The following is a 27,151-nucleotide window of genomic DNA, read 5'->3' on the forward strand; positions in this document are numbered from 1 at the left end:
GGGCTCATGAGACTCAACAACTTCAAACGTGAAAGATAAAGGATTTGTCCCAAATGGCGCACTATTCCCTATTTAGTGCACTACTTTTGACCAGGGCCCATATGACTCATCAACTTGAAACTTGAAAGATAAAGGTTTTGTCCAAAATGGCACCCTATTCTCTAGATCTGCTATGGGATGCCCTATGGGCTCTGGCCAACAGACTACATAGGGAATAGGGTCATGTTTGGGACACAGCCTCTATGTTTCTAGTCTCTATGAAGTCTGATTATTTTCTGTTTCATTGTTGTTTACAGTACTCTACTGCCTATCGGCTGATACATCCTAGAATTGTGCATGTTTTGTGGACCATAGTGCTTTGTGCTATGTTTTTTCCCAAACAATTGATGCGCTATGTAGCAGACTATTATCATCACCCTGATCTGATGCATCATGTAGCAGACTATTATCATCACCCTGTTCTGATGTACCATGTAGCAGACTATTATCATCACCCTGTTCTGATGCATCATGTAGCAGACTATTATCATCACCCTGTTCTGATGTACCATGTAGCAGACTATTATCATCACCCTGATCTGATGCATCATGTAGCAGACTATTATTATCACCCTGTTCTGATGTACCATGTAGCAGACTATTATCATCACCCTGTTCTGATGTAGCAGACTATTATCATCACCCTGTTCTGATGTACCATGTAGCAGACTATTATCATCACCCTGTTCTGATGTAGCAGACTATTATCATCACCCTGTTCTGATGTACCATGTAGCAGACTATTATCATCACCCTGTTCTGATGTAGCAGACTATTATCATCAACCTGTTCTGATGCACCATGTAGCAGACTATTATCATCACCCTGTTCTGATGTAGCAGACTATTATCATCACCCTGTTCTGATGTACCATGTAGCAGACTATTATCATCACCCTGTTCTGATGCACCATGTAGCAGACTATTATCATCACCCTGTTCTGATGTACCATGTAGCAGACTATTATCATCACCCTGTTCTGATGTAGCAGACTATTATCATCACCCTGTTCTGATGTACCATGTAGCAGACTATTATCATCACCCTGTTCTGATGTAGCAGACTATTATCATCAACCTGTTCTGATGCACCATGTAGCAGACTATTATCATCAAACTGTTCTGATGCACCATGTAGCAGACTATTATCATCACCCTGTTCTGATGCACCATGTAGCAGACTATTATCATCACCCTGTTCTGATGCACCATGTAGCAGACTATTATCATCACCCTGTTCTGATGCACCATGTAGCAGACTATTATCATCACCCTGTTCTGATGCACCATGTAGCAGACTATTATCATCACCCTGTTCTGATGCACCATGTAGCAGACTATTATCATCACCCTGTTCTGATGCACCATGTAGACTGTTTTTTCTCTGTACTGTTTCAGTATGTCTTCTCCTGTAACCGAGAGGAAGGTATCAGAAGGATCAATACATCCATCCGTGTTGACGACAGCAATCCATACATCGTCTACGTCAGGTGGGTTTACTTTCTTAGAGATGTTGGGCCGCTTTCCCCATACAGAATAAACCTAGTCCTGGAAAAAAAAAGTGTTTTGAATGGAGAATCAGGACAAGGCTTTATCTATGTCTGGGAAACTGCCTCTTTAAGGTCCAATGAAACCGTTTTCATCTCAATATCTAATCATTTCTTGGTAACAATTAAGTACCTTACTGTGATTTGTTTTCAATTCAAAATTCTAAGCAAAGAGCAATTTCTCAAGCAATAATTTTGCTAGGACTGCCTGGGAGTGGTCTGAGTGGGGAGGGGAAACTGAAAACCAGCTGTTATTGGCAGAGTGGTTTGGAACTCTCTTTCTTGTTGGTCTATTAACTAATTTACGCTTGGTGATGTCACCAGGCAGGCCAAAACTCCATCCCACCAAAGCAGGCTGAAATTTCAGGCGATCTTTTCAAACAACTCTTACACTAAAAGGGCATTATCATAATTTTCACAATTTCACAGTCTTATTCCAACCTCATTGTGTGGAAATGTATATAAAACACAGAAAAATCCAGTTTTTGACTACATTGTGCCTTTAATGAAAACATAAGCCTACTCCATAGAGGCTGGTACATGGTTAAAACAAGTTGTAACAAAGCATTATACCTGTAGGCCTAAAGAATCACCAAAATGGTTTCCAAACTTGCAATGACATGGTAAATACAACATCATAAGTCTCATAGAATTAGCTTGAGATATGAATTTGTGCTGATAGATATGCCCAATATGTTCCTAAGTTGTTTTGGGGTGTCAAAATACAATATCTCAAGTGAATGACAAGAGTTAGGCAGTTTCAAAATGATAAACTGATCAGTGCTCTAAAGTAATAAAAGTGGCCCTGCAGCTTCAAAATATTTCTCATTTAAGGCTAAGGGCTGCTGGCTGTGACTTGATCCCCTGCCAATTCTTCATTTTAAGTGTATTAATCTGTCATGTCTGTTTTTCAATTGAATAAAAACTAGCATCACTTGAAAATGCAACAGCAGCACAAATCCATCATTACGCCCTGGCAGCAGCCCCTAACACACCCTGGCAAGATAGAGAGCTGGCATAACCAGTGTAGAGACAGAGAGAGGGAGAGCTGGCATAATCGGGGTAGAGACAGAAGGAGGGAAGAGGGAGAGCTGGCATAATCAAATCAAATTGTATTGGTAACATACACATTGTTAGCAGATGTTAATGCGAGTGGAGCGAAATGTTTGTGCTTCTAGTTCCGACAATGCAGTAATATCTAACATGTAATATAACACATTCACAATGACTACGTTATACACACACAATGTAAGAAGATGGAATAAGAATATGTTAAATATAAATATATGGATGCGCGATGGCCGTGCGGCATAGGCAAGATACAATAGATGGTATAAAATACTGTATATACATACTGTAATGAAACAGGGAGGGAGCAGGTCTCGCACCCTTAGCCTTCTAGCCCGAAGTCCAGCGCGCTATCGACTGTGCCGCAAAAGCATGTTCGAAGGCAGAGTCGATTTCCGCGCTCTAAACCCAGGGTCGTTACACTACTCCCTCCTTTCAAAGGGCGCGTCCTCGCGCTAGCTTGCAACTCTACGTCTTACAGGAACGCTCTCACCGGCCAAGCACACGCACTGTCGTGGATGCAAGGTCCGATCACTTCTGACACCAATGTAATGAAACAGCAGGGAGCAGGTCTCGAACCCTCGACCTTCTAGCCCGAAGTCCAGCGCGCTATCGACTGTGCCGCAAAAGCATGTTTGAACGGCAGAGTCGATTTCCGAGCTTATAAACCCAGGGTTGTTACAATACATATGAGATGAGCAATGTAGGATATGTAAACATTATTTAAAGTGACTAGTGATACCTTTATTAAATCTATTTATTAAAGTGGCCAGTGATTTGAGTCTGTATGTTGGCAGCAGCCTCTCTATGTTAGTGATGGCTGTTTATCAGTCTGATGGCATTGAGAGAGAAGCTGTTTTTCAGTCTCTTGGTCCCAGCTTTGATGCACCTGTACTGACCTCGCCTTCTGGATGAAAGCGGGGCGAACAGGCAGTGGCTCGGGTGGTTGTTGTCCTTGATTATCTTTTTGGCCTTCCTGTGACATCCGGTGCTGTAGGTGTCCTGGAGGGCAGGTAGTTTGCCCTCGGTGATGCGTTGTGCAGACCGCACTACCATCTGGAGAGCCTTGCGGTTGAGAGCAGTTCAGTTTCCGTACCAGGCAGTGATACAGCCCGACAGGATGCTCTCAATTGTGCATCTGTAAAAGTTTGTGAGGGTTTTAGTTGACAAGACGCATTTCTTAAGCCTCCTGAGGTTGAAGAGGCGCTGTTGCGCCTTTTTCACCATGCTGTCTGTGTGGGTGGACCATTTCAGTTTGTCCGTGATGTGTACGCCGAGGAACTTAAAACTTTCCACCTTCTCCACTACTGTCCCGTCGATGTGGATAGGGGGGTGCTCCCTCTGCTGTTTCCTGAAGTCCACAATCATCTCCTTTGTTTTGTTGACGTTGAGTGTGAGGTTATTTTCCTGACACCACACTCCGAGGGCCCTCACCTCCTCCCTGTAGGCCGTCTCGTCGTTGTTGGTAATCAGGCCTTCCTGTGACATCAGGTGCTGTAGGTGTCCTGGAGGGCAGGTAGTTTGCCCTCGGTGATGCACTGTAGTGTCGTCTGCAAACTTGATGATTGTGTTGGAAGCGTGCATGGGCACGCAGTCATGGGTGAACAGGGAGAAGCTAAGAACGCACCCTTCTGGAGCCCCAGTATTGAGGATCAGCGGGGTGGAGATGTGGTTTCCTACCTTCACCACCTGGGGGTGGCCCGTCAGAAAGTCCAGGACCCAGTTGCACAGGGTCTCAAGCTTAATAATGAGTTTGGAGGGTACTATGGTGTTGAATGCTGAGCTGTAGTCAATGAACAACATTCTTACATAGGTATTCCTCTTGTCCAGATGGGATAGGGCAGTGTGATGGCGATTGCGTCGTCTGTGGACCTAATGGGACGGTAAGCAAATTGGAGTGGGTCTAGGGTGTCAGGTAGGGTATATGATCCTTGACTAGTCTCTCAAAGCACTTCATGATGACAGAAGTGAGTGCTACGGGGCAATAGTCATTTAGTTCAGTTTCCTTAGCTTTCTTGGGAACAGGAACAATGGGGGCCATTTTGAAGCTTGTGGGGACAGCAGACTGGGATGGGGATTGATTGAATATATCCGTAAACACACCAGCCAGCTGGTCTGCGCATGTTCTGAGGACGCGGCTAGGGATGCCGTCTGGGCCGGCAGCCTTGCGAGGGTTAACACATTTAAATGTTTTACTCACGTCGGCCATGGAGAAGGAGAGCCCGCAGTCTATGGTAGCGGGCCGTGTCGGTGGCAATGTATTGTCCTCAAAGCGCACAGAAGTTGTTTAATTTGTCTGGGTGCAAGACGTCGATGTCTGTGACGAGGCTGGTTTTCTTTTTGTAATCCGTGATTGTCTGTAGACCCTGCCACATATGTCTCGTGTCTGAATCCGTTGAATTGCGACTCCACTTTGTCTCTCTACTGACGCTTTGCTTGTTTGATTGCCTTACGGAGGGAATAACTACACTGTTTGTATTCGGTCATGTTTCTAGGAGCCTTGCCATGATTAAATGCAGTGGTTCGCGCTTTCAGTTTTGCGTGAATGCTGCCATCAATCCACAGTTTCTGATTAGAGACAGAGGAAGGGAGAGGGAGAGCTGGCATAACCAGTGTAGAGACAGAGAGAGGGAGAGGGAGAGCTGGCATAACCAGTGTAGAGACAGAGAGAGGGAATAGGGAGAGCTGGCATAACCAGTGTAGAGACAGAGAGAGGGAATAGGGAGAGGGAGAGCTGGCATAACCAGTGTAGAGACAGAGAGAGGGAATAGGGAGAGCTGGCATAACCAGTGTAGAGACAGAGAGAGGGAGAGGGAGAGCTGGCATAACCAGTGTAGAGACAGAGAGAGGGAGAGGGAGAGCTGGCATAACCAGTGTAGAGACAGAGAGAGGGAAGAGGGAGAGCTGGCATAACCAGTGTAGAGACAGAGGGAGGGAAGAGGGAGAGCTGGCACAACCAGTGTAGAGACAGAGAGAGGGAGAGGGAGAGCTGGCATAACCAGTGTAGAGACAGAGGGAGGGAAGAGGGAGAGCTGGCATAACCAGTATAGAGACAGAGAGAGGGAAGAGGGGGAGGGAGAGCTGGCATAACCAGTGTAGAGACAGAGAGAGGGAAGAGGGAGAGGGAGAGGGAGAGCTGGCATAACCAGTGTAGAGACAGAGGGAGGGAAGAGGGAGAGCTGGCATAACCAGTGTAGACAGAGAGAGGGAAGAGGGGGAGGGAGAGCTGGCATAACCAGTGTAGAGACAGAGAGAGGGAAGAGGGAGAGGGAGAGCTGGCATAACCAGTGTAGAGACAGAGAGAGGGAAGAGGGAGAGGGAGAGCTGGCATAACCAGTGTAGAGACAGAGGGAGGGAAGAGGAAGAGGAGAAAACAGGTCTCCAAGCTTCACCTCGACTAAAGCAAATCTTTAGTGATGGGCTGATGACCACAGCCTCCATCTCTGTTCGATCCATAGACAGAGCCACCACTGGGACAAGGATGGGTCTCCTTCCCTCTATCTATCCCCAACATCACTGCTTCACTCACCTGTCCACCAGCCTGCTTCATTATAACCTTTTAACATTTTAATAGATCTTCCCGTCGAAGACAAATTTCAATATGTTTAATAGAAATCCCCAGAGACTGGGGCTGCATGGTTTCTGAAGGTTTGTGTCCCAAATGAAACTCTATTCCCTACATAGTCCAGTACTTTTGACCAAAGTAGTGCACTAAATAAGGAATAGGATGCCATTTGTAATGCTTCTCAAGGACTCTGTCTGTCTGAGGGGCCTGGTGCCCTCTGGCTGGAGGCCAGGCAGTCCTCTTTCTCTGGCAGAGTGATCCTAAATTAACCACCTCCCTCCTCTACATCCTCCCTCCCTCCACATCCTCCATCTCTCTCTATCCATGTTGGCTCTGGAGGAAGGACTTAGGTAGCCCTGGGTCTCTCTCTCTCGCTCCCTCTCCTCTCTCGCACCCCGATAGTTTGTGCCACAGCCACCAAACGCCACACAGCCAGCCTGCAAATGACAGGTTTAACAAATCAGGGTTGATTGCTTCCTAGACCTCCCTCCCTCTCTCCATCCTTCCCTCCCTCCCCTCGACGAGGGGATATCAGTAGGCACCAGGGAGGGAGGGATAGAGGAATGGAATGAAAGAGGGAGGAAGGGGAAGCACATCTGTGGACAGAGTACCCTCCAGCTGCACATAGTTATCCCAGAATCAGGTAATTATCTCCTCTCCCCTGTTGTTTGGAAAAGGGGCTGAATTAGCTTTGGAAATCTCCCAGTGGATCCTCACGGATCAGCTCAGTGATGGCTCAGGCTCTAGTCCAGAGCAGGCTGATTGTCCGACTCCAAAACGCACAAGGTGTCTGAAGAGGGGAGGGGAGAGGGGAAGGAAGAGGGGAAGCAGGAGCGGAAGGAAGAGGGGAGGGGAGGGAAGAGGGGAAGGAAGAGGGGAGGGGATAGGGGAAGGAGGAGGGGAAGGAAGAGGGGAGGGGAAGGAAGAGGGGAGGGGAGGGAATAGGGGAAGGAAGAGGGGAAGAAAATGGGGAAGGAAGAGGGGAGGGGAGGGAGGAGGGGAAGGAAGAGGGGAGGGTGGAGGGGAAGGAAGAGGGAGGAGGGGAAGGAGGAGGGGAGGGGAGGGGAAGGGAAGGAAGAGGGTGGAGGGGAAGGAAGAGGGTGGGGGGGAAGGAAGAGGGTGGAGGGGAAGGAAGAGGGAGGAGGGGAAGGAAGAGGGGAGGAGGGGAGGAGAAGGAAGAGGGGAGGGGAAGGAAGAGGGGAGGGAAGAGCGGAGGGGAAGGAAGAGGAGAAGGAAGAGGGGAAGGAAGTTAGATGACATATGGGTAGAGAGGATGTGGTTAGATGACATATGGGTATTGAGGATGTGGTTAGATGACATATGGGTATTGAGGATGTGGTTAGATGACATGGGTATTGAGGATGTGGTTAGATGACATATGAGTAGAGAGGATGTGGTTAGATGACATATGGGTAGAGAGGATGTGGTTAGATGACATATGGGTAGAGAGGATGTGGTTAGATGACATATGAGTAGAGAGGATGTGGTTAGATGACATATGGGTAGAGAGGATGTGGTAAGATGACATATGGGTATTGAGGATGTGGTTAGATTACATACTGTATGGGTATTGAGGATGTGATCAGATGACATATGGGTAGAGAGGATGTGGTTAGATGACATATGGGTATTGAGGATGTGGTTAGATGACATATGAGTAGAGAGGATGTGGTTAGATGACATATGGGTAGAGAGGATGTGGTTAGATGACATATGGGTAGAGAGGATGTGGTTAGATGACATATGAGTAGAGAGGATGTGGTTAGATGACATGGGTAGAGAGGATGTGGTTAGATGACATATGGGTAGAGAGGATGTGGTTAGATGACATATGGGTAGAGAGGATGTGGTTAGATGACATATGGGTAGATTTTATTTCTTTATTTATGTTTATTTCACCTTTATTTAACCAGGTAGGCAAGTTGAGAACAAGTTCTCATTTACAATTGCGACCTGGCCAAGATAAAGCAAAGCAGTTTGACAACATACAACAACAGTCAATAATACAGTAGAAAAATAAGTCTATGTGCAATATGAGCAAATGAGGTGAGATAAGGGAGGTAAAGGCAAAAAAAAGTCCATGGTGGCAAAGTAAATACAATATAGCAAGTAAAACACTGGAATGGTAGATTTGTAGTAGAAGAAAGTGCAAAGTAGAAATAGAGATAATGGGGTGCAAAGGAGCAAAATAAATAAAATAAATAAATACAGTAGGGGAAGGGGTAGTTTTTGGGCTAAATTATAGATGGGCTATGTACAGGTGGTGCTTAAAGCTAGTGAGGGACATAAGTGTTTCCAGTTTCAGAGATTTTTGTAGTTCGTTCCAGTCATTGGCAGCAGAGAACTGGAAAGAGAGACGGCCAAAGGAGGAATTGGCTTTGGGGGTGACCAGAGAGATATACCTGCTGGAGCGCGTGCTACAGGTGGGTGCTGCTATGGTGACCAGTGAGCGGAGATAAGGGGGGACTTTACCTAGCAGGGTCTTGTAGATGACCTGGAGCCAGTGGGTTTGGCGACGATTATGAAGCGAAGGCCAGCCAACGAGAGCGTACAGGTCGCAGTGGTGGGTAGTATATGGGGCTTTGGTGACAAAACGGATGGCACTGTGATAGACTGCATCCAGTTTGTTGAGTAGGGTATTGGAGGCTATTTTGTAAATGACATCGCCAAAGTCGAGGATCGGTAGGATGGTCAGTTTTACGAGGGTAAGTTTGGCAGCATGAGTGAAGGATGCTTTGTTGTGAAATAGGAAGCCAATTCTTGATTTAACTTTGGATTGGAGATGTTTGATGTGAGTCTGGAAGGAGAGTTTACAGTCTAACCAGACACCTAGGTATTTGTAGTTGTCCACATATTCTAAGTCAGAATATGGGTAGTGAGGATGTGGTTAGATAACATATGGGTAGAGAGGATGTGGTTAGATGACATATGGGTAGAGAGGATGTGGTTAGATGACATATGGGTATTGAGGATGTGGTTAGATGACATATGGGTAGAGAGGGTGTGGTTAGATGACATATGGGTAGAGAGGATGTGGTTAGATGACATATGGGTAGAGAGGATGTGGTTAGATGACATATGGGTAGAGAGGATGTGGTTAGATGACAAATGAGTAGAGAGGATGTGGTTAGATGACATGGGTAGACAGGCTGTGGTTAGATGACATATGGGTAGAGAGGATATGGTTAGATGACAAATGGGTAGAGAGGATGTGGTTAGATGACATATGGGTAGAGAGGATGTGGTTAGATGACATATGGGTAGAGAGGATGTGGTTAGATGACATGGGTAGAGAGGATGTGGTTAGATGACATATGGGTAGAGAGGATGTGGTTAGATGATGTGGTTAGATGACAAATGGGTAGAGAGGATGTGGTTAGATGACATATGGGTAGAGAGGATGTGGTTAGATGACATATGGGTAGAGATGATGTGGTTAGATGACATATGGGTAGAGAGGATGTGGTTAGATGACATATGGGTAGAGAGGATGTGGTTAGATGACATATGGGTAGAGAGGATGTGGTTAGATGACAAATGGGTAGATGGTACCAGAGTGTCTCAGGAGGGTAACCCCTTGTCAGTGGTTGCCAAATAAACGATCACCAGTACAATTTCTGTTATACATGGAGAATGTATAAACAATTTATAGTGGCCTAATTTATGGTAAAATGTGTTAGATTGGGAGCATAGATTGGGAATAGATGTGATGATATGATTCAGTTTGTGTTTGATGTGAATGTACATTACATTAGTTAGGTCTAAGACAACATGTTGCTGTGTTTGATGTGAATGTACATTACATTAGTTAGGTCTAAGACAACATGTCGCTGCTCCTGTGTTTGATGTGAATGTACATTACATTAGTTAGGTCTAAGACATCATGTTGCTGTGTTTGATGTGAATGTACATTACATTAGTTAGGTCTAAGACAACATGTCGCTGCTCCTGTGTTCGATGTGAATGTACATTACATTAGTTAGGTCTAAGACATCATGTTCCTGTGTTTGATGTGAATGTACATTACATTAGTTAGGTCTAAGACATCATGTTCCTGTGTTTGATGTGAATGTACATTACATTAGTTAGGTCTAAGACATCATGTTCCTGTGTTTGATGTGAATGTACATTACATTAGTTAGGTCTAAGACATCATGTTGCTGTGTTTGATGTGAATGTACATTACATTAGCTAGGTCTAAGACATCATGTCGCTGTTCCTGTGTGTTTGTGCTTTAATGTTATGATGAGCCTCCAAACCATGCTGTCAGCCTTGCTGCTCTTAGCAGGCATGACCACCTGTAGTTGAAGAGAGAGAACGTGAAAGAGGGGGAGTGGGCTGGGTGGAGGGATGAATAGATGGAAAGAGAGGGGGAGAGAGAAAGTAAATGAGAGAGAGGGAGAGGGAGAGGGAGAGAGAGAAAGAGGGAGAGAGAGGGAGAGAGAGAGAGCGAGAGAGAGAGGGGGACGGACGGACATAACGGACGGACGGACAGACAGAGGAAGCTTTCCTTACAATATCCTCTCACATGTCACTCCAACTGTGTCATTTTGAAATGAATGAGGATAGCTGGCTGAAGATGGAGGGAGACGAGAGGATGTTGTTTGTGACTCTGTCACGGTTGAGCATCCAATCAACAGAGACATATTTCAAATCAAGTGGAAGAGAAAAGACACTATAGGAACTAGACTATCGAGTCCCAAATGGCACCCTATTCCCTGTATGCCCTGGTCGAAAGTAGTGCCCTTTACAGGGAATAGGGTGGCATTTGGAACATAACCGCAGCCATAAGATGACCTGCTGGCGTCGCTCTCTGTATTCAGGAGACAAACATGTCATTGGTCTCTTAGCTTTTAAGTATAAATATTCATTTCAGATTAGGTCATGTTCATAAACATGTAATTTGTCATGGCTTGTGAAGAGCTTCTTGTGCCGTATGCAAATCAAAATCCAGCATGCACAACATGAGTGTATAGCTTAAAACAACCTCTTAAAACATCTGGTAATTATAACACAGCTTCAATCTAACCACTGCCATCTCACGTCATGACTCTTAATTAAGTCAAGGGGCCATGTTGGTGTTTGATGCAACCCTGATGAAGCTCTATCCACCCAAGACATGAGTTATAAGAGATCCATTACATTGTGGGACGATGTTCAACATTACCAAAGTGCTGGAGTTTTTTTATTTTTCAAAAGGATATGTTTCAACGTCATTAGGCTGTACAAGCCAGAAGTTTAAATGAAAGTTGATGTATTGCAGTATGTATCACGTAGCTACAACGTTAGTCCGGAGGGGTAATATCCTAGATTCAACTCAATGCAGTATACAATATACACTACAGGACCAAACGTATGTGGATACCAGCTCGTCAAACATCTCATTCCAAAATCATGGGCATTAATATGGAGTTGGTCCCCCCTTTTGCTGCTATAACAGCCTCCATTCTTCTGGGAAGCCTTTCCACTAGATGTTGGAACATTGCTGCAGGGACTTGCTTCAATTCAGCCACAAGCATTAGTGAGGTCGGGCACTGATGTTGGGCGATTAGGCCTGGCTCACAGTCGGCATTCCAATTAATCTCAATGGTGTTCGATGGAGTTAAGGTCAGGGCTCTGTGCAGACCAGTCAAGTTCTTCCACAACTATTTTGACAAACCATTTATGTATGTACCTCGCTTTGTGCACGGGGGCATTGTCATGCTGAAACTGGAAAGGGCCTTCCCCAAACTGTTACCACAAAGTTGGAAGCACAGAATCGTCTAGAATGTCATTGTAGTATGCTGTAGCTTTACGATTTCCCTTCACTGGAACTAAGGGGCCTAGGCCTGAACCATGAAAAACAACCCCAGACCATTATTCCTCCTCCACCAAAACACTTTACATGTGAGCAGGTAGCATTCTCCTGGCATCCGCCAAACCGAGATTCGTCCATCAGACTACCAGATGGTAAAGAGTGATTCATCACTCCAGAGAACACGTTTCCACTGCTCCAGAGTCCAATGGTGGCGAGCTTTACACCACTCCAGCCGACTCTTGGCATTGAGCATGGTGATGCAAGGTTTGTGTGCGGCTGCTCGTCCATGAAAACCCATTTCATGAAGCTCCCGACGAACGGTTATTGTGCTGACGTAGCTTCCAGAGGCAGTTTGGAAATCGGTAGTGAGTGTTGCAACTGAGGACAGATGATTTTTACGCACTACGCTTTTCAGCGGCCCCTTTCTGTGAGCTTGTGTGGCCTACCAATTCATAGCTGAGCCGTTGTTTGCTCCTAGACATTTCCACTTCACAACAACAGCACTTACAGTTGACCGGGGCAGCTCTAGCAGGGCAGAGGCCAATCTACTGCCAAATGTTTGTCTATGGAGATTGCATGGCTGTGTGCTCAATTGTATACACCTGTAAACAATGGATGTGGCTGAAATAGCCGAATCCACAAATTTGAAGGGGTGGCCACATACTTTTGTATATATAGTGTATACCCGGTATCCTTGTAAACCCTGGTCTTATTCATTAGTATCCTTCTCACTCAGCTCAACCTGTTTTCTGTGTGAAAATATTAAAGAAGGCAGAACAGTCATGAAATAAGTATTAGGAAAGCTGTTAAAGTAATTGTGTACTCCTCAGGCTAGCCTAATAGAAACCTATTACAATAAGGCAGTTTAGCCTTATAATGTCCATTGGTGATATTTATGTAAAACACCATCATTAGTTTTGAACATTTACGTTCATTAAGCAAACAACCCTTTAAAAATGTTGGTTTTCTAATAATACAGTATAATACAATATGACATTTAGTTGTTTTTTTAAATGTCTGGTTTGGAAATGTATATTGAGAACCTCTGTATTTCTTGTGAGCATATGTTCTATGAAGATATGTTCTGTGAAGATATGTTCTGTGAACATATTTTTGTGAACATATTTCCTGTAAACATATTTATTGTTAAAAATGTTCTTGTGAACATATTTCTTGTGAACATTTGCTACAGACAACACCTGGCGCCATGCGAAGCGGAGGTGGTTGTGTCTGGGTATGAGAGAGTCAGAAGCCAGCCCAGCAACTACTGGTCAGGACTCACCACACAGAGAACAAGCCATATGTTTATAGGGGGCTTGCCTCGTCAATACCTGCCATATCAGGTGAGTTAGTGTGGTTTCTGACAATACATATCGGTAGTAATATGTGTAGATGTCTTCAACTTTATTCAATGATATACTATATAAATATATTTTAATCCCTATCAAATCCCAATAAAATCTCCTTTAATCCCACTTTGTAACAGTAAATGTGTTTATTTTTATACTTTTTGTAGGCATTGTGCATGCTCTTTTTCTTTTGTCGCTGACACAACCTCCTCTCCTTGGAGTGTAATTGAAGTGCAATTTACTACATACATAATACCCAAGTGTTTAACATAATAAGCAGTTTCTGGTACTTCTATTGTACTACATAGAATCCTGTTGTATACCATTTGCTCCAGTACTCTTCATAGGCATAGTGTAAAACACCCTATTCCCTATATAGTGCACCACTTTTGAATACAGCCAAATGGGTCCTTGGCAAAAGTAAGTAGTGCACTATGTAGTGAGTATGGGGTAATGAGGGACACACCCTATAGCTGCAGTATGACATCATACAACTCTGAGTGTCTGTTATTGAATTACCTGACTCAGGGATAATGAAGCGTATGTCAGGGATAATGTAACATATGTCAGGGATAATGTAACATATGTCAGGGATAATGAAGCGTATGTCAGGGATAATGTAACATATGTCAGGGATAATGTAACATATGTCAGGGATAATGAAGCGTATGTCAGGGATAATGTAACATATGTCAGGGATAATGTAACGTATGTCAGGGATAATGTAACATATGTCAGGAATAATGTAACGTGTGGCAGGGATAATGTAACATATGCCAGGGATAATGTACCGTATGTCAAGGGTAATGTAATGTATGTCAGGGATAATGTCATGTATGTCAGGAATAATGTCATGTATGTCAGGGGTAATGTAATGTATGTCTGGGATAATGTACTCCTATTATTATTTACTAATATTACTATTATTTGACCATGCTGGTCATTTATGAACATTTGAACATCTTGGCCATGTTCTGTTATAATCTCCACCCGGCACAGCCAGAAGAGGACTGGCCACCCCTCATAGCCTGGTTCCTCTCTAGGTTTCTTCCTAGGTTTTGGCCTTTCTAGGGAGTTTTTCCTAGCCACCGTGCTTCTACACCTGCATTGCTTGCTGTTTGGGGTTTTAGGCTGGGTTTCTGTGCAGCACTGTACTGTGCGTCAGGGATAATGTACCGTATGTCTGGGATAATGTAACGCATGTCTGGGATAATGTAACTAATGTCAGGGATAATGCAACGTATGTCACGGATAATGTAATGTATGTCAGGGATAATGTAATGTATGTCAGGGATAATGTAACGTATGTCAGGGATAATGTCATGTATGTCAGGGATAATGTCATGTATGTCAGGGATAATGTAATGTATGTCAGGGATAATGTAACGTATGCAATGGACAAGGTTCTAAAGAGGGTCTTGTACTACTATAGCGATACGGATTACGTTATACAAGTATCCTTGTGCCTAAAATGTGACACTCCTACAAAGTGATGGCTTGGTTATTAGGTTCCTTCCAATATGTTGACAACATCAGTCAGTTCTACAGTATATTACTTTTCAGTGATGTGTGTCCTGGTAGCCTACCTTATTAAAATCAACAGTCTAAGAAAGTATTGTAGTGATGTGTGTCCTGGTAGCCTACCTTATTGAAATCAACAGTCTAAGAAAGTATTGTAGTGATGTGTGTCCTGGTAGCCTACTTTATTAAAATCAACAGTCTAAGAAAGTATTGTAGTGATGTGTGTCCTGGTAGCCTACCTTATTGAAATCAACAGTCTAAGAAAGTATTGTAGTGATGTGTGTCCTGGTAGCCTACCTTATTAAAATCAACAGTCTAAGAAAGTATTGTTTCTGTCGCCCTAAGGGAGCCCAACCCTTCTCCAACTACACCGGCTGCATTGAAATAATTGAAATGAATAAGCTGCGGGGATTCTACACATCCAGTGCCGTTGCCGGCAGCAACGTAGATAACTGCAGGTAAAATAATTAGATTTTCAAAGAGTCACTGGACTTAATAATATTTGTTTCCCTCTTTTGGGGCCCATTTGTCCTCCAGTGTTCCTGTTTGGAAGAAATAAAGAACTGTATTTTTTCTCTTGGGATACGTGCACATGCATGCAAGTATCAGGCACATACACACTCACACATTGACACACTCACATGCTCAAACACTCACAAAGGCACACAGGCGCATACAGACATCAATTATTTTTGACAATCTCAAAGCATGTTTACATGCAAGGTGTGGGTGGGTGGACAGCCTTATATAAAATGCTATAACATTATAGTGTGTGGTAAATTCCTTCATCAGTTGTATCACCAACTGTAGATACAGTCTGTAGTGGCGATTCCCTATGACCTGCCACTGGCACAGGAGAGAGCTGTCCATAACATGTCCACAAAAATCAGCTTTCCAAACTTTACTCTTTTTGGGGTGAAGTTCTCATTTATTGAGCATATTAAAAAAAAAGTGCAGAGAGATGCATTATATAAGCTGTATCTGTGATACAGTAATAACTGCATGTGCTCTCCTCACCTGTGATAACCCTTCCTGGTCACCTGTGTTACCTATATACACACACACACGTGTCCCATGACCCCAACAAATAGTGCCCTCTAGTGTACAAAACTCTTGACAGACAACACATACACAACACATAAACAGGCCAAAATGGCTCCTACACAGTCAATATATGATGTGACCATTCTCTGAACACCACAGCCATGGAATGGAACACAATGGTGTAGAACAATGGTGTTCCATTGGTTGAAGGCTTGTTCTTAGTGTTCTTAATTGGAGCGTGTTGATTGGATGGGCTGCTGCACTCACTGTGACACACACAAAGAGATGCTCTGCTTTTTTGACACCACACTCCACAAATCAAGTCCTGCAGGCTCTAGTTTTATCTTATCTTGATTATTGTCCAGTCATGTGGTCCAGTGCTGCAAAGAAAGACCTAGTTAAGCTGCAGCCTGCCCAGAACAGAGCGGCATGTCTTGCTCTTCAGTTTAATCAGAGGGCTGATATAAATACTATGCATGCCAGTCTCTCTTGGTTAAGAGTTGAGGAGAGAATGACTGCGTCACTTCTTTTTTTAATAAGAAACATGAATGTGTTGGAAATTCCAAATTGTTTGCATAGTCAATTTACACACAGCACTGACACACACACTTACCCCATCAGACATGCCACCAGGGGTCTTTTCACAGTCCCCAGGTCCAGAACAAATTCAAGGAAACATCATGTATTTTACAGAGCCATTACAGAGTGCATGGAACTCCCTTCCATCTTAAAAAGCACAACTGAACAGCAAACCTTGTTTCAAAAAACAAATAAAGCAACACCTCACGGCACAACGCCTCTCCCCCATGTGACCTACTGTGTATGTACTGACATGTATGTGGAACTAATAGATGCACACACACAGACACTATATGATCATGTTTTTAAATCTATGTAAATTGTAAAGTATTTTGTCTGTACTGTATTTTTCATGATCGGACCCCAGTAAGACCAGCTGTCGTCATTGGTGTCGGCTCTCTGATTCAGAGGGGTTGGGTTAAATGACTCCTGCACCTCTCTGATTCAGAGGGGTTGGGTTAAATGACTCCTGTACTTCTCTGATTCAGAGGGGTTGGGTTAAATGACTCCTGTACTTCTCTGATTCAGAGGGGTTGGGTTAAATGACTCCTGCACCACTCTGATTCAGAGGGGTTGGGTTAAATGACTCCTGCACCTCTCTGATTCAGAGGGGTTGGGTTAAATGACTCCTGCACCTCTCTGATTCAGAGGGGTTGGGTTAAATGCAGAAGACACATTTCAGTTGAATACATTCAGTTGGACAACTGACTAGGTATCCCCCTTTGCCTTTGCCTTTCCCTTTCCTAATGGGGATCTTAATAAATCAACACACTGTGTTAAAACCCTTACTGATGTATGTGTGTGGATTAAATTAGGGCTGGTCACAAAATGGTACCATGTTCCCTATTTAGTGCACTAGCCTACTATTTGACCAGGGCCCATAGGATTAGGCCATTGTGCACTATGTAGGGAATAGGCGGCCTTTTGTGACTCATCCTATATGTTGAGATTCCTAAATATCTGCCCATTGTGTAAGTAATGAATTGATTGTGGTTCCTGTGGGATCGCTGCAGTTAAAGCATGAATGTTTTAAGATGCCTCTGTTACTAGGAGGCAGAAAACACTGATCATCTCATGACTAACACGTATATCATGGAGGGCCTGTATACAGACAGTTAGGAGTTGTTTATCACAAAACCTATTTTCAGGACAGTGGTCTTGGTTGTTTTTATTGATATCACTACATCACTGCATTATGTATTTGCTGTGTTAAATCTAGATTTGGATTCAACAGAGTGCTACCTTGTGTGCCCTTTCAAAACTGTTTTTCACTCTACTGGTCAATGCCAATTGATTTTCTGGTAACGTTTTACATGAAGATATGTACAGCTTTTGAGTAATACTGTTAATACTGCCAGTGCAGCCTTAAGCTCAGTATTCCTTGGCAAGAGGCTAAGTGACAAGCACACAATTTCAACTGTTTATTGTAGATATATAGACTATAAACGAATAATGAACAGTTTCTAACCTACTTATAGAGTTAGAGTCCTTTATACTGTATACTTCATGTAAAGTCTCCCTTTCTTTTGGTGAGTTAATGCATTCTATTATTACTATTCCAGGTCTCGACGGGCCCCACCAGGTACCCCAGATGCCTTCACTAGAAGTCCATATGATTGGACCACCAGATCCACCACTACCACTCCCAGAGTCAACACATCTGTATGGGCCACCCAATCTGCCACCACTCTGAGAGGTCAAGGTTCAGCAGGAGCCAACACTTCTGTATGGACCCAGCCACCACCATCCCAACCGCCACCAGTTCCTACCCGCCCCTGGCAACCGGCTCCTACCCGCCCCTGGCAACTGGCTCCTACCCGTCCCTGGCAACCAAGTCCAGTTCCTACCCGTCCCAGGCAACCAACTCCTACCCGGCCACCATCAGTCTCTACCCATCCCTGGCAACCAGCTCCCACCCGTCCCTGGAAACCAGGTACAGTTCCTACTCGCCCCTGGCAACCAGCTCCCACCCGTCCCTGGCAACCAGTTCCTGCCCAGCCCGAGCAACCAGCGCCTACCCGGCCCTGGCAAACAGCCACTACTCGGCCTCGGCCACCACTGCCAGCTCCTACCCGGCCCTGGCAAACAGCCACTACTCGGCCCCGGCCACCACTGCCAGCTCCTACCCGGCCCTGGCAAACAGCCACTACCCGGCCTCAGCCCCGGCCACCACCGCCAGCTCCTACTCACCCCTGGCAAACAGCCACTACCTGGCCTCGGCCACCGCTGCCAGCTCCTACTCGTCCCTGGCAACCAGCTCCTACCCATTCCCCACCACCAGCCCCTACCCAGCCACCAACAGCTCCCACCCAGCCACCACCACCACCAGTCTGCCATGCTGCCCTCTGTCTTAAAGGTGGGACCTGCCATGAGCTGCAGAGGCCCAGTGGAGCTCTGTCCTTCTACTGCGACTGCCCCCTACACTTCACTGGACGCTTCTGTGAGAAAGGTAGGTCTCTATGATTCTGTTACATACTATTTACACTAGGTAGCATACATGTAGAATAAAGCAGTGTATTGGCACTAAAAGTGCATCCACTTTGGTCGGATATGCTCCTAAATATTTTGCTGTGCGACCTGGAATTTTAATTTGGGAACACCAGTCTGCCTAGAATTAAAATCCCCTAGATAATAATTGTTGTAATGATTAAGCTTCGCTTTACCGCAGCCTCCGAGTGCCATAGAGTCCTCTCTCTCCCTCTGCGGCTGCTTGCTTTCTGTTCTCGGACCACACACACCAAGCCCGGCCTCCGTCACTCAAGCAGGCAGTACACAGTTCCTCCACGCTGTTTATTCTCTCAGCATGCTGTCAATTTATCCACTCTACCAAAACAAGAATGATGCTGCTTTCCACATTGCTTCTACATATGAATCCAGATGTTTTCTATGTTGTACTATAATTTTGTGTATCTTGCTCTGTGCAAAATGCAAATTAGTTAGTTACGGTAGCTAGCATGTGCCTAACATAATGCTAATGCTAATCGCTAACTAGCTAAATGCCATTTAGCTAAATGCTCTAGCTGGGGCAAAGGAAACGTTAGATCTAATACAGATTGGTACCAGTAGTGATCAGCATATTGTTTGTGCTATGGCATGTTCTGAATCAGGTAGCCTATTCTTTAAAATATTTGTCAAAATATAACATCTATTAAAATGTGATTAGGGTCCCCTGGGAAACACTGACAAACACTTTGCTTCCTACCCTGTCATAACTCCTACCTGGCTTTTATCATGTGTTTTCATGCCAAACAACACCAACTATAGAATTACAATGATCATTCTATTTCTAGGATTCAAACCGTTTACCCCAGTGTTTTGATCTATATCGCAAGTCAAATCGCAATTAGATTTTTTGCCCATACCGCCCTAACAACCTGGTAGCTTTACCAGTAATTGTAAACATTTGGTGGGACAGAAAGAAATAAAAAGTGATATTGAAAAGAAAAGTATTTTTTTTCTTTATGAGATGTGCTTCAAAATTAATTTGAATTCACATAGGCCCACAATGTAGGCCAATGTCTCAATCAATTAAAAATGATGTGGTGCTCCTAACTTTTGAAGATAGGAGAACCAGTGCTATCAATTAAATAGGATGTGGTGCTCCTAACTTTTTGAAGATAGGAGAACCAGTGCTACAAATTAAAAATGATGTAGTGCTCCTAACTTTTTGAAGATAGGAGAACCAGTGCTACAAATTAAAAATGATGAGTGTCTGCTAAATGACTTAAATGTAAATGTAAATGTAAATGTGGTGCTCCTAGCTTTTTGAAGATAGGAGAACCAGTGCTACAAATTAAAAATGATGTGGTGCTCCTAACTTTTTAAGATAGAAGAACCAGTGCTACCAATTAAAAATGATGTGGTGCTCCTAACTTTTTAAGATAGAAGAACCAGTGCTACAAATTAAAAATGATGTGGTGCTCCTAACCTTTTAAGATAGAAGAACCAGTGCTACAAATTAAAAATGATGTGGTGCTCCTAACTTTTTTAAGATAGAAGAACCAGTGCTACAAATTAAAAATGATGTGGTGCTCCCAGCTTTTTAAGATAGAAGAACCAGTGCTACAAATTAAAAATGATGTGGTGCTCCTAACTTTTGAAGATAGGAGAACCAGTGCTATCAATTAAATAGGATGTGGTGCTCCTAACTTTTTGAAGATAGGAGAACCAGTGCTACAAATTAAAAATGATGTAGTGCTCCTAACTTTTTGAAGATAGGAGAACCAGTGCTACAAATTAAAAATGATGAGTGTCTGCTAAATGACTTAAATGTAAATGTAAATGTGGTGCTCCTAGCTTTTTGAAGATAGGAGAACCAGTGCTACAAATTAAAAATGATGTGGTGCTCCTAACTTTTTAAGATAGAAGAACCAGTGCTACAAATTAAAAATGATGTGGTGCTCCTAACCTTTTAAGATAGAAGAACCAGTGCTACAAATTAAAAATGATGTGGTGCTCCTAACTTTTTTAAGATAGAAGGACCAGTGCTACAAATTAAAAATGATGTGGTGCTCCTAACTTTTTGAAGATAGGAGAACCAGTGCTACCAATTAAAAATGATGTGGTGCTCCTACCTTTTTAAGATAGAAGAACCAGTGCTACAAATTCAAAATGATGTGGTGCTCCTAACTTTTTGAAGATAGGAGAACCAGTGCTACCAATTAAAAATGATGTGGTGCTCCTACCTTTTTAAGATAGAAGAACCAGTGCTACAAATTAAAAATGATGTGGTGTTCGTAACTTTTTAAGATAGAAGAACCAGTGCTACCAATGAAACATGATAATTCCGAGCTCTTTGTATTGGGCATGCTTTCTATGTAGTATGCTTCTGTACTAGTATGGACATTTATCTGGGTTCCTCTGTGAGAAAGGTAGGCCTCTAATACCTATTTCACCCTTTTCACACTATCATGCCACTCGAATCGTAGGCCTACTGTGTTTACTCTAATATCTTCCTTTCACATTGTCCATTCCTGCACGTTTCCAGCACGTTTCCAAACCAGCACAGGAGAGCTTGGCTCGGTTAGGCTCAGCTCATTCATGTGAAAAGGATATACTGTAACTCTCCACACTGTCTCAGTAGTTCCCTCTGTAGCCTACAGCCCCTCTTGGGATCACTTCCTCTTTTTAACCAAAGGCCTCAGAGGAATGAAGATTTAATACAAATTGGGAATTAGGATTAAAAATAGTAATCCACACTGAGTGACTGACACCATGACTGTGTCCCAAATGGAACCCTATTCCCTACATAGTGGGCCCTGGTCAAGAGTAGTACACTTTTATATGGACTAGGGTTCAATTTGGGACGTAGCCCATAACACCAGTTGAGTGAGTGAGAGAAACAGAGAGAGAAACAGAGAGAGAGAAACAGAGAGGGAGAGAGAGAGAAACAGAGAGGGAGAGAGAGAGAAACAGAGGGAGAGAGAGAGAAACAGAGCGACAGAGAGGGAGAGAGAGAGAAACAGAGAGGGAGAGAGAGAGAAACAGAGGGGGAGAGAGAGCGAAACAGAGGGGGAGAGAGAGCGAAACAGAGGGGGAGAGAGAGCGAAACAGAGGGGGAGAGAGAGCGAAACAGAGGGGGAGAGAGAGAGAAACAGAGGGGGAGAGAGAGAGAGAGAAACAGAGGGGGAGAGAGAGAGAAACAGAGGGGGAGAGAGAGAGAAACAGAGGGAGGGAGAGAGAAACACACACAGAGAGAGAAACAAAGACAGACAGACAGACAGACAGACAGACAGACAGACAGACAGACAGACAGACAGACAGACAGACAGACAGACAGACAGACAGACAGACAGACAGACATATTTAGTATTATAAAGGATGTCAATTATTCATAGTGCGTTTAATGAAAGGATCCATACGAGCAGCTTGGCGTTGATCATCCCAAAGCTTGCCCGTGATCACCTTTAACCCTCGCTGCAAATGAGAGGATGACCTTGGTACTCACATCGCAGATGCCAGATTCTGTCTAACCCCCTCCATCCCTATCTAACCCCCTACAACCCTGCCGCTCTGAACTCTTTGGATTCTGTGTCTGACCCCTCCATCCCCACCTCCCACCTACTACCACCCTGCTACTCTGAACTCTTTGGATTCTGTGTCTGATCCCTCCATCCCCACCTCCCACCTACTACCACCCTGCTACTCTGAACTCTTTGGATTCTGTGTCTGATCCCTCCATCCCCACCTCCCACCTACTACCACCCTGCTACTCTGAACTCTTTGGATTCTGTGTCTGATCCCTCCATCCCCACCTCCCACCTACTACCACCCTGCTACTCTGAACTCTTTGGATTCTGTGTCTGACCCCTCCATCCCCACCTCCCACCTACTACCACCCTGCTACTCTGAACTCTTTGGATTCTGTGTCTGATCCCTCCATCCCCACCTCCCACCTACTACCACCCTGCTACTCTGAACTCTTTGGATTCTGTGTCTGATCCCTCCATCCCCACCTCCCACCTACTACCACCCTGCTAATCTGAACTCTTTGGATTCTGTGTCTGACTCCTCCATCCTCACCTCCCACCTACTACCACCCTGCTACTCTGAACTCTTTAGATTCTGTGTCTGATCCCTCCATCCCCACCTCCCACCTACTACCACCCTGCTACTCTGAACTCATTGGATTCTGTGTCTGACCCCTCCATCCCCACCTCCCACCTACTACCACCCTGCTACTCTGAACTCTTTGGATTCTATCGAATTCCTCCATCCCCCACACCACCACTACCACCCTGCTACTGCAAACCTTTATCATTTGACAGCGATAGAGAAATTGAGACCCTGGAGATGTGAGAGAGGGTGGAGAGGAAGGGCAGAGTTTCCCCTCTCAGCTAGAGAGAGAGGAATCAGAACTCTAATGATACCTGACTGTAGGTTCTATCTAGAACCAAAAAGGGTTATTCTGTTGTCCCCGTAGGATAACCCTTTGACGAACCCATTCTGGTTCCAGGTTGAACCCTTTGGGTTCCATGTAGAACCCTTTCCACAGAGGGTTTTACATGGAACCCAAAAGAGTACTACCTGGAAGCAAAAAGGGTTCTCTTATGGGGACAGCCACAGAGGTCTCTCTAGTCTTCCCTGGCTAGCACACATACTGGCTACTGACTAGAGCTGTCTACTGTCTTACTACACATACTGGCTACTGACTAGCTGTGTACTGTCTTACTACACATACTGGCTACTGACTAGAGCTGTCTACTGTCTTACTACACATACTGGCTACTGACTAGAGCTGTCTACTGTCTTACTACACATACTGGCTACTGACTAGAGCTGTCTACTGTCTTACTACACATACTGGCTACTGACACATACTGACTAGAGCCACTGTCCTATGAGCAGGGTTGGGTCAATACCATTTACATTTCAGTCAATTCAAAAAGTTCACTGAAATTCCAATTCTCTTTAATGCTTTTCCATGAGGAAAAATTGGATTTTGGAATTTGGTTTACTTTCTGTATTGACTGGAATTGAAATGGAATTGACCCCAATCCTGCTTCCGAGGCCTGTACACAGGCTAGGGTACTGAGTAGGGTTAGTACTATAGAAATATAATTACTAGAACGGTGAGCCACATTCAACTCAACGTTTCTGTAATTTGTGGACCGGCAGCCGTATTGACTATACCCATGAGGGGCTTATGGGCAATTCCAAGGTAATAGAGTGACGCTAAGAATCCGATTTTTCACTTTAAAATGTATATCAAACAAATCAAATGATTGCACTGTTAAACAAACCATACAACTCTATGCACAAGTACCACTTTTAACAATTTCCACTGAAAATGTACTTGAAGAACAGTGCCGATGAAAAGTTTGGTAACAGAATGACAGTTTGTGCTGTTGGTGCCCTCATTCTATTACCAAACTTTGCATCTGCGCTTGGTTACCGTGGAATTACCCTTAACCATTCTATTAGTAACTATATTTCTATGGCTTCTGAGGCTCACAGCCTCACACACATGCTGGGGTTGACTGGGGTTCCTACTGACCCTGTGGTTAGTAGGTATAAAACACATGCTGGGGTTGACCGGGGTTCCCACTGACCCTGTGGTTAGTAGGTATAAAACACATGCTGGGGTTGACCGGGGTTCCCACTGACCCTGTGGTTAGTAGGTATAAAACACATGCTGGGGTTGACCGGGGTTCCCACTGACCCTGTGGTTAGTAGGTATAAAACACATGCTGGGGTTGACCGGGGTTCCCACTGACCCTGTGGTTAGTAGGTATAAAACACATGCTGGGGTTGACCGGGGTTCCCACTGACCCTGTGGTTAGTAGGTATAAAACACATGCTGGGGTTGACCGGGGTTCCCACTGACCCTGTGGTTAGTAGGTATAAAACACATGCTGGGGTTGACCGGGGTTCCCACTGACCCTGTGGTTAGTAGGTATAAAACACATGCTGGGGTTGACCGGGGTTCCCACTGACCCTGTGGTTAGTAGGTATAAAACACATGCTGGGGTTGACTGGGGCTCCCACTTACCCTGTGGACTAAATACTGATCACGACTAAATATATTTTGAATCAGTTAAACATGTGCTACATAGAGATACATAGTTAAATATTTCTAATATAATGTTATAATCTGTATCATAAGATATTGTAAATGTAATAACGTGTTATAACTGTTGGCAAAGTGTTGCCACAATGTGTCTCTGTGTGTTGTTATATGGTCAGGGATCACTTGAAAAAGAGATGTTCACCTCAATGTGTCTCTGTGTGTTGTTATATGACCCAGGGATCACGTTAAAAAGAGATGTTCACCTCAATGTGTCTCTGTGTGTTGTTATATGGCCAGGGATCACGTTAAAAAGAGATGTTCACCTCAATGTGTCTCTGTGTGTTGTTATATGGCCAGGGATCACGTTAAAAAGAGATGTTCACCTCAATGTGTCTCTGTGTGTTGTTATATGGCCAGGGATCACGTTAAAAAGAGATGTTCACCTCAATGTGTCTCTGTGTGTTGTTATATGGTCAGGGATCACGTTAAAAAGAGATGTTCACCTCAATGTGTCTCTGTGTGTTGTTATATGGCCAGGGATCACGTTAAAAAGAGATGTTCACCTCAATGTGTCTCTGTGTGTTGTTATATGGCCAGGGATCACGTTAAAAAGAGATGTTCACCTCAATGTGTCTCTGTGTGTTGTTAGATGACCCAGGGATCACGTTAAAAAGAGATGTTCACCTCAATGTGTCTCTGTGTGTTGTTATATGGCCAGGGATCACGTTAAAAAGAGATGTTCACCTCAATGTGTCTCTGTGTGTTGTTATATGGTCAGGGATCACGTTAAAAAGAGATGTTCACCTCAATGTGTCTCTGTGTGTTGTTATATGGCCAGGGATCACGTTAAAAAGAGATGTTCACCTCAATGTGTCTCTGTGTGTTGTTATATGGTCAGGGATCACGTTAAAAAGAGATGTTCACCTCAATGTGTCTCTGTGTGTTGTTATATGGTCAGGGATCACGTTAAAAAGAGATGTTCACCTCAATGTGTCTCTGTGTGTTGTTATATGGCCAGGGATCACGTTAAAAAGAGATGTTCACCTCAATGTGTCTCTGTGTGTTGTTAGATGACCCAGGGATCACGTTAAAAAGAGATGTTCACCTCAATGTGTCTCTGTGTGTTGTTATATGGCCAGGGATCACGTTAAAAAGAGATGTTCACCTCAATGTGTCTCTGTGTGTTGTTATATGGCCAGGGATCACGTTAAAAAGAGATGTTCACCTCAATGTGTCTCTGTGTGTTGTTAGATGACCCAGGGATCACGTTAAAAAGAGATGTTCACCTCAATGTGTCTCTGTGTGTTGTTAGATGACCCAGGGATCACGTTAAAAAGAGATGTTCACCTCAATGTGTCTCTGTGTGTTGTTATATGGCCAGGGATCACGTTAAAAAGAGATGTTCACCTCAATGTGTCTCTGTGTGTTGTTATTTACATTTACATTTACATTTAAGTCATTTAGCAGACGCTCTTATCCAGAGCGACTTACAAATTGGTGCATTCACCTTATGATATCCAGTGGAACAACCACTTTACAATAGTGCATCTAAATCTTTTAAGGGGGGGGGGGGTGGGTTAGAAGGATTACTTTATCCTATCCTAGGTATTCCTTAAAGAGGTGGGGTTTCAGGTGTCTCCGGAAGGTAGTGATTGACTCCGCTGTCCTGGCGTCGTGAGGGAGCTTGTTCCACCATTGGGGTGCCAGAGCAGCGAACAGTTTTGACTGGGCTGAGCGGGAACTGTGCTTCCTCAGAGGTAGGGGGGCCAGCAGGCCAGAGGTGCATGAACGCAGTGCCCTTGTTTGGGTGTAGGGCCTGATCAGAGCCTGAAGGTATGGAGGTGCCGTTCCCTTCACAGCTCCGTAGGCAATCACCATGGTTATATGGTCAGGGATCACGTTAAAAAGAGATGTTCACCTCAATGTGTCTCTGTGTGTTGTTATATGGCCAGGAATCACGTTAAAAAGAGATGTTCACCTCAATGTGTATTTTCTGGTTAAATAAAGGACAATTATTTTTTTTATACTTTACTGCAAGCCCATTGTAGCCAGATGAAGGGCTGTGATGTCCCTGATGTTCATCCTGATGCTATCCTCTATTGTGCTAATAGCCTTTTCATTGTATTCCTATCTT

General features: G+C 44.2%; 1 protein-coding gene across 1 annotated transcript in view; it reads left to right on the top strand.

The window, feature by feature from the left end:
• Nucleotides 1-27,151, top strand: part of eys (EGF-like photoreceptor maintenance factor) — a gene marked incomplete at its 5' end in the record, with an annotated part of 444,052 nt that overhangs the window by 257,450 nt on the left and 159,451 nt on the right. Inside the window, 4 exon segments of the mRNA XM_082972800.1 lie at nucleotides 1,437-1,528; nucleotides 13,208-13,358; nucleotides 15,231-15,343; nucleotides 18,205-18,855. Of these exon segments, the coding sequence (XP_082828926.1) occupies nucleotides 1,437-1,528; nucleotides 13,208-13,358; nucleotides 15,231-15,343; nucleotides 18,205-18,855 (1,007 nt within the window).

This window comes from Salmo salar, chromosome 01 (genome assembly GCF_965601325.2).
Source record: "Salmo salar chromosome 01, fSalSal1, whole genome shotgun sequence".
Lineage (NCBI taxonomy): Eukaryota > Metazoa > Chordata > Actinopteri > Salmoniformes > Salmonidae > Salmo > Salmo salar.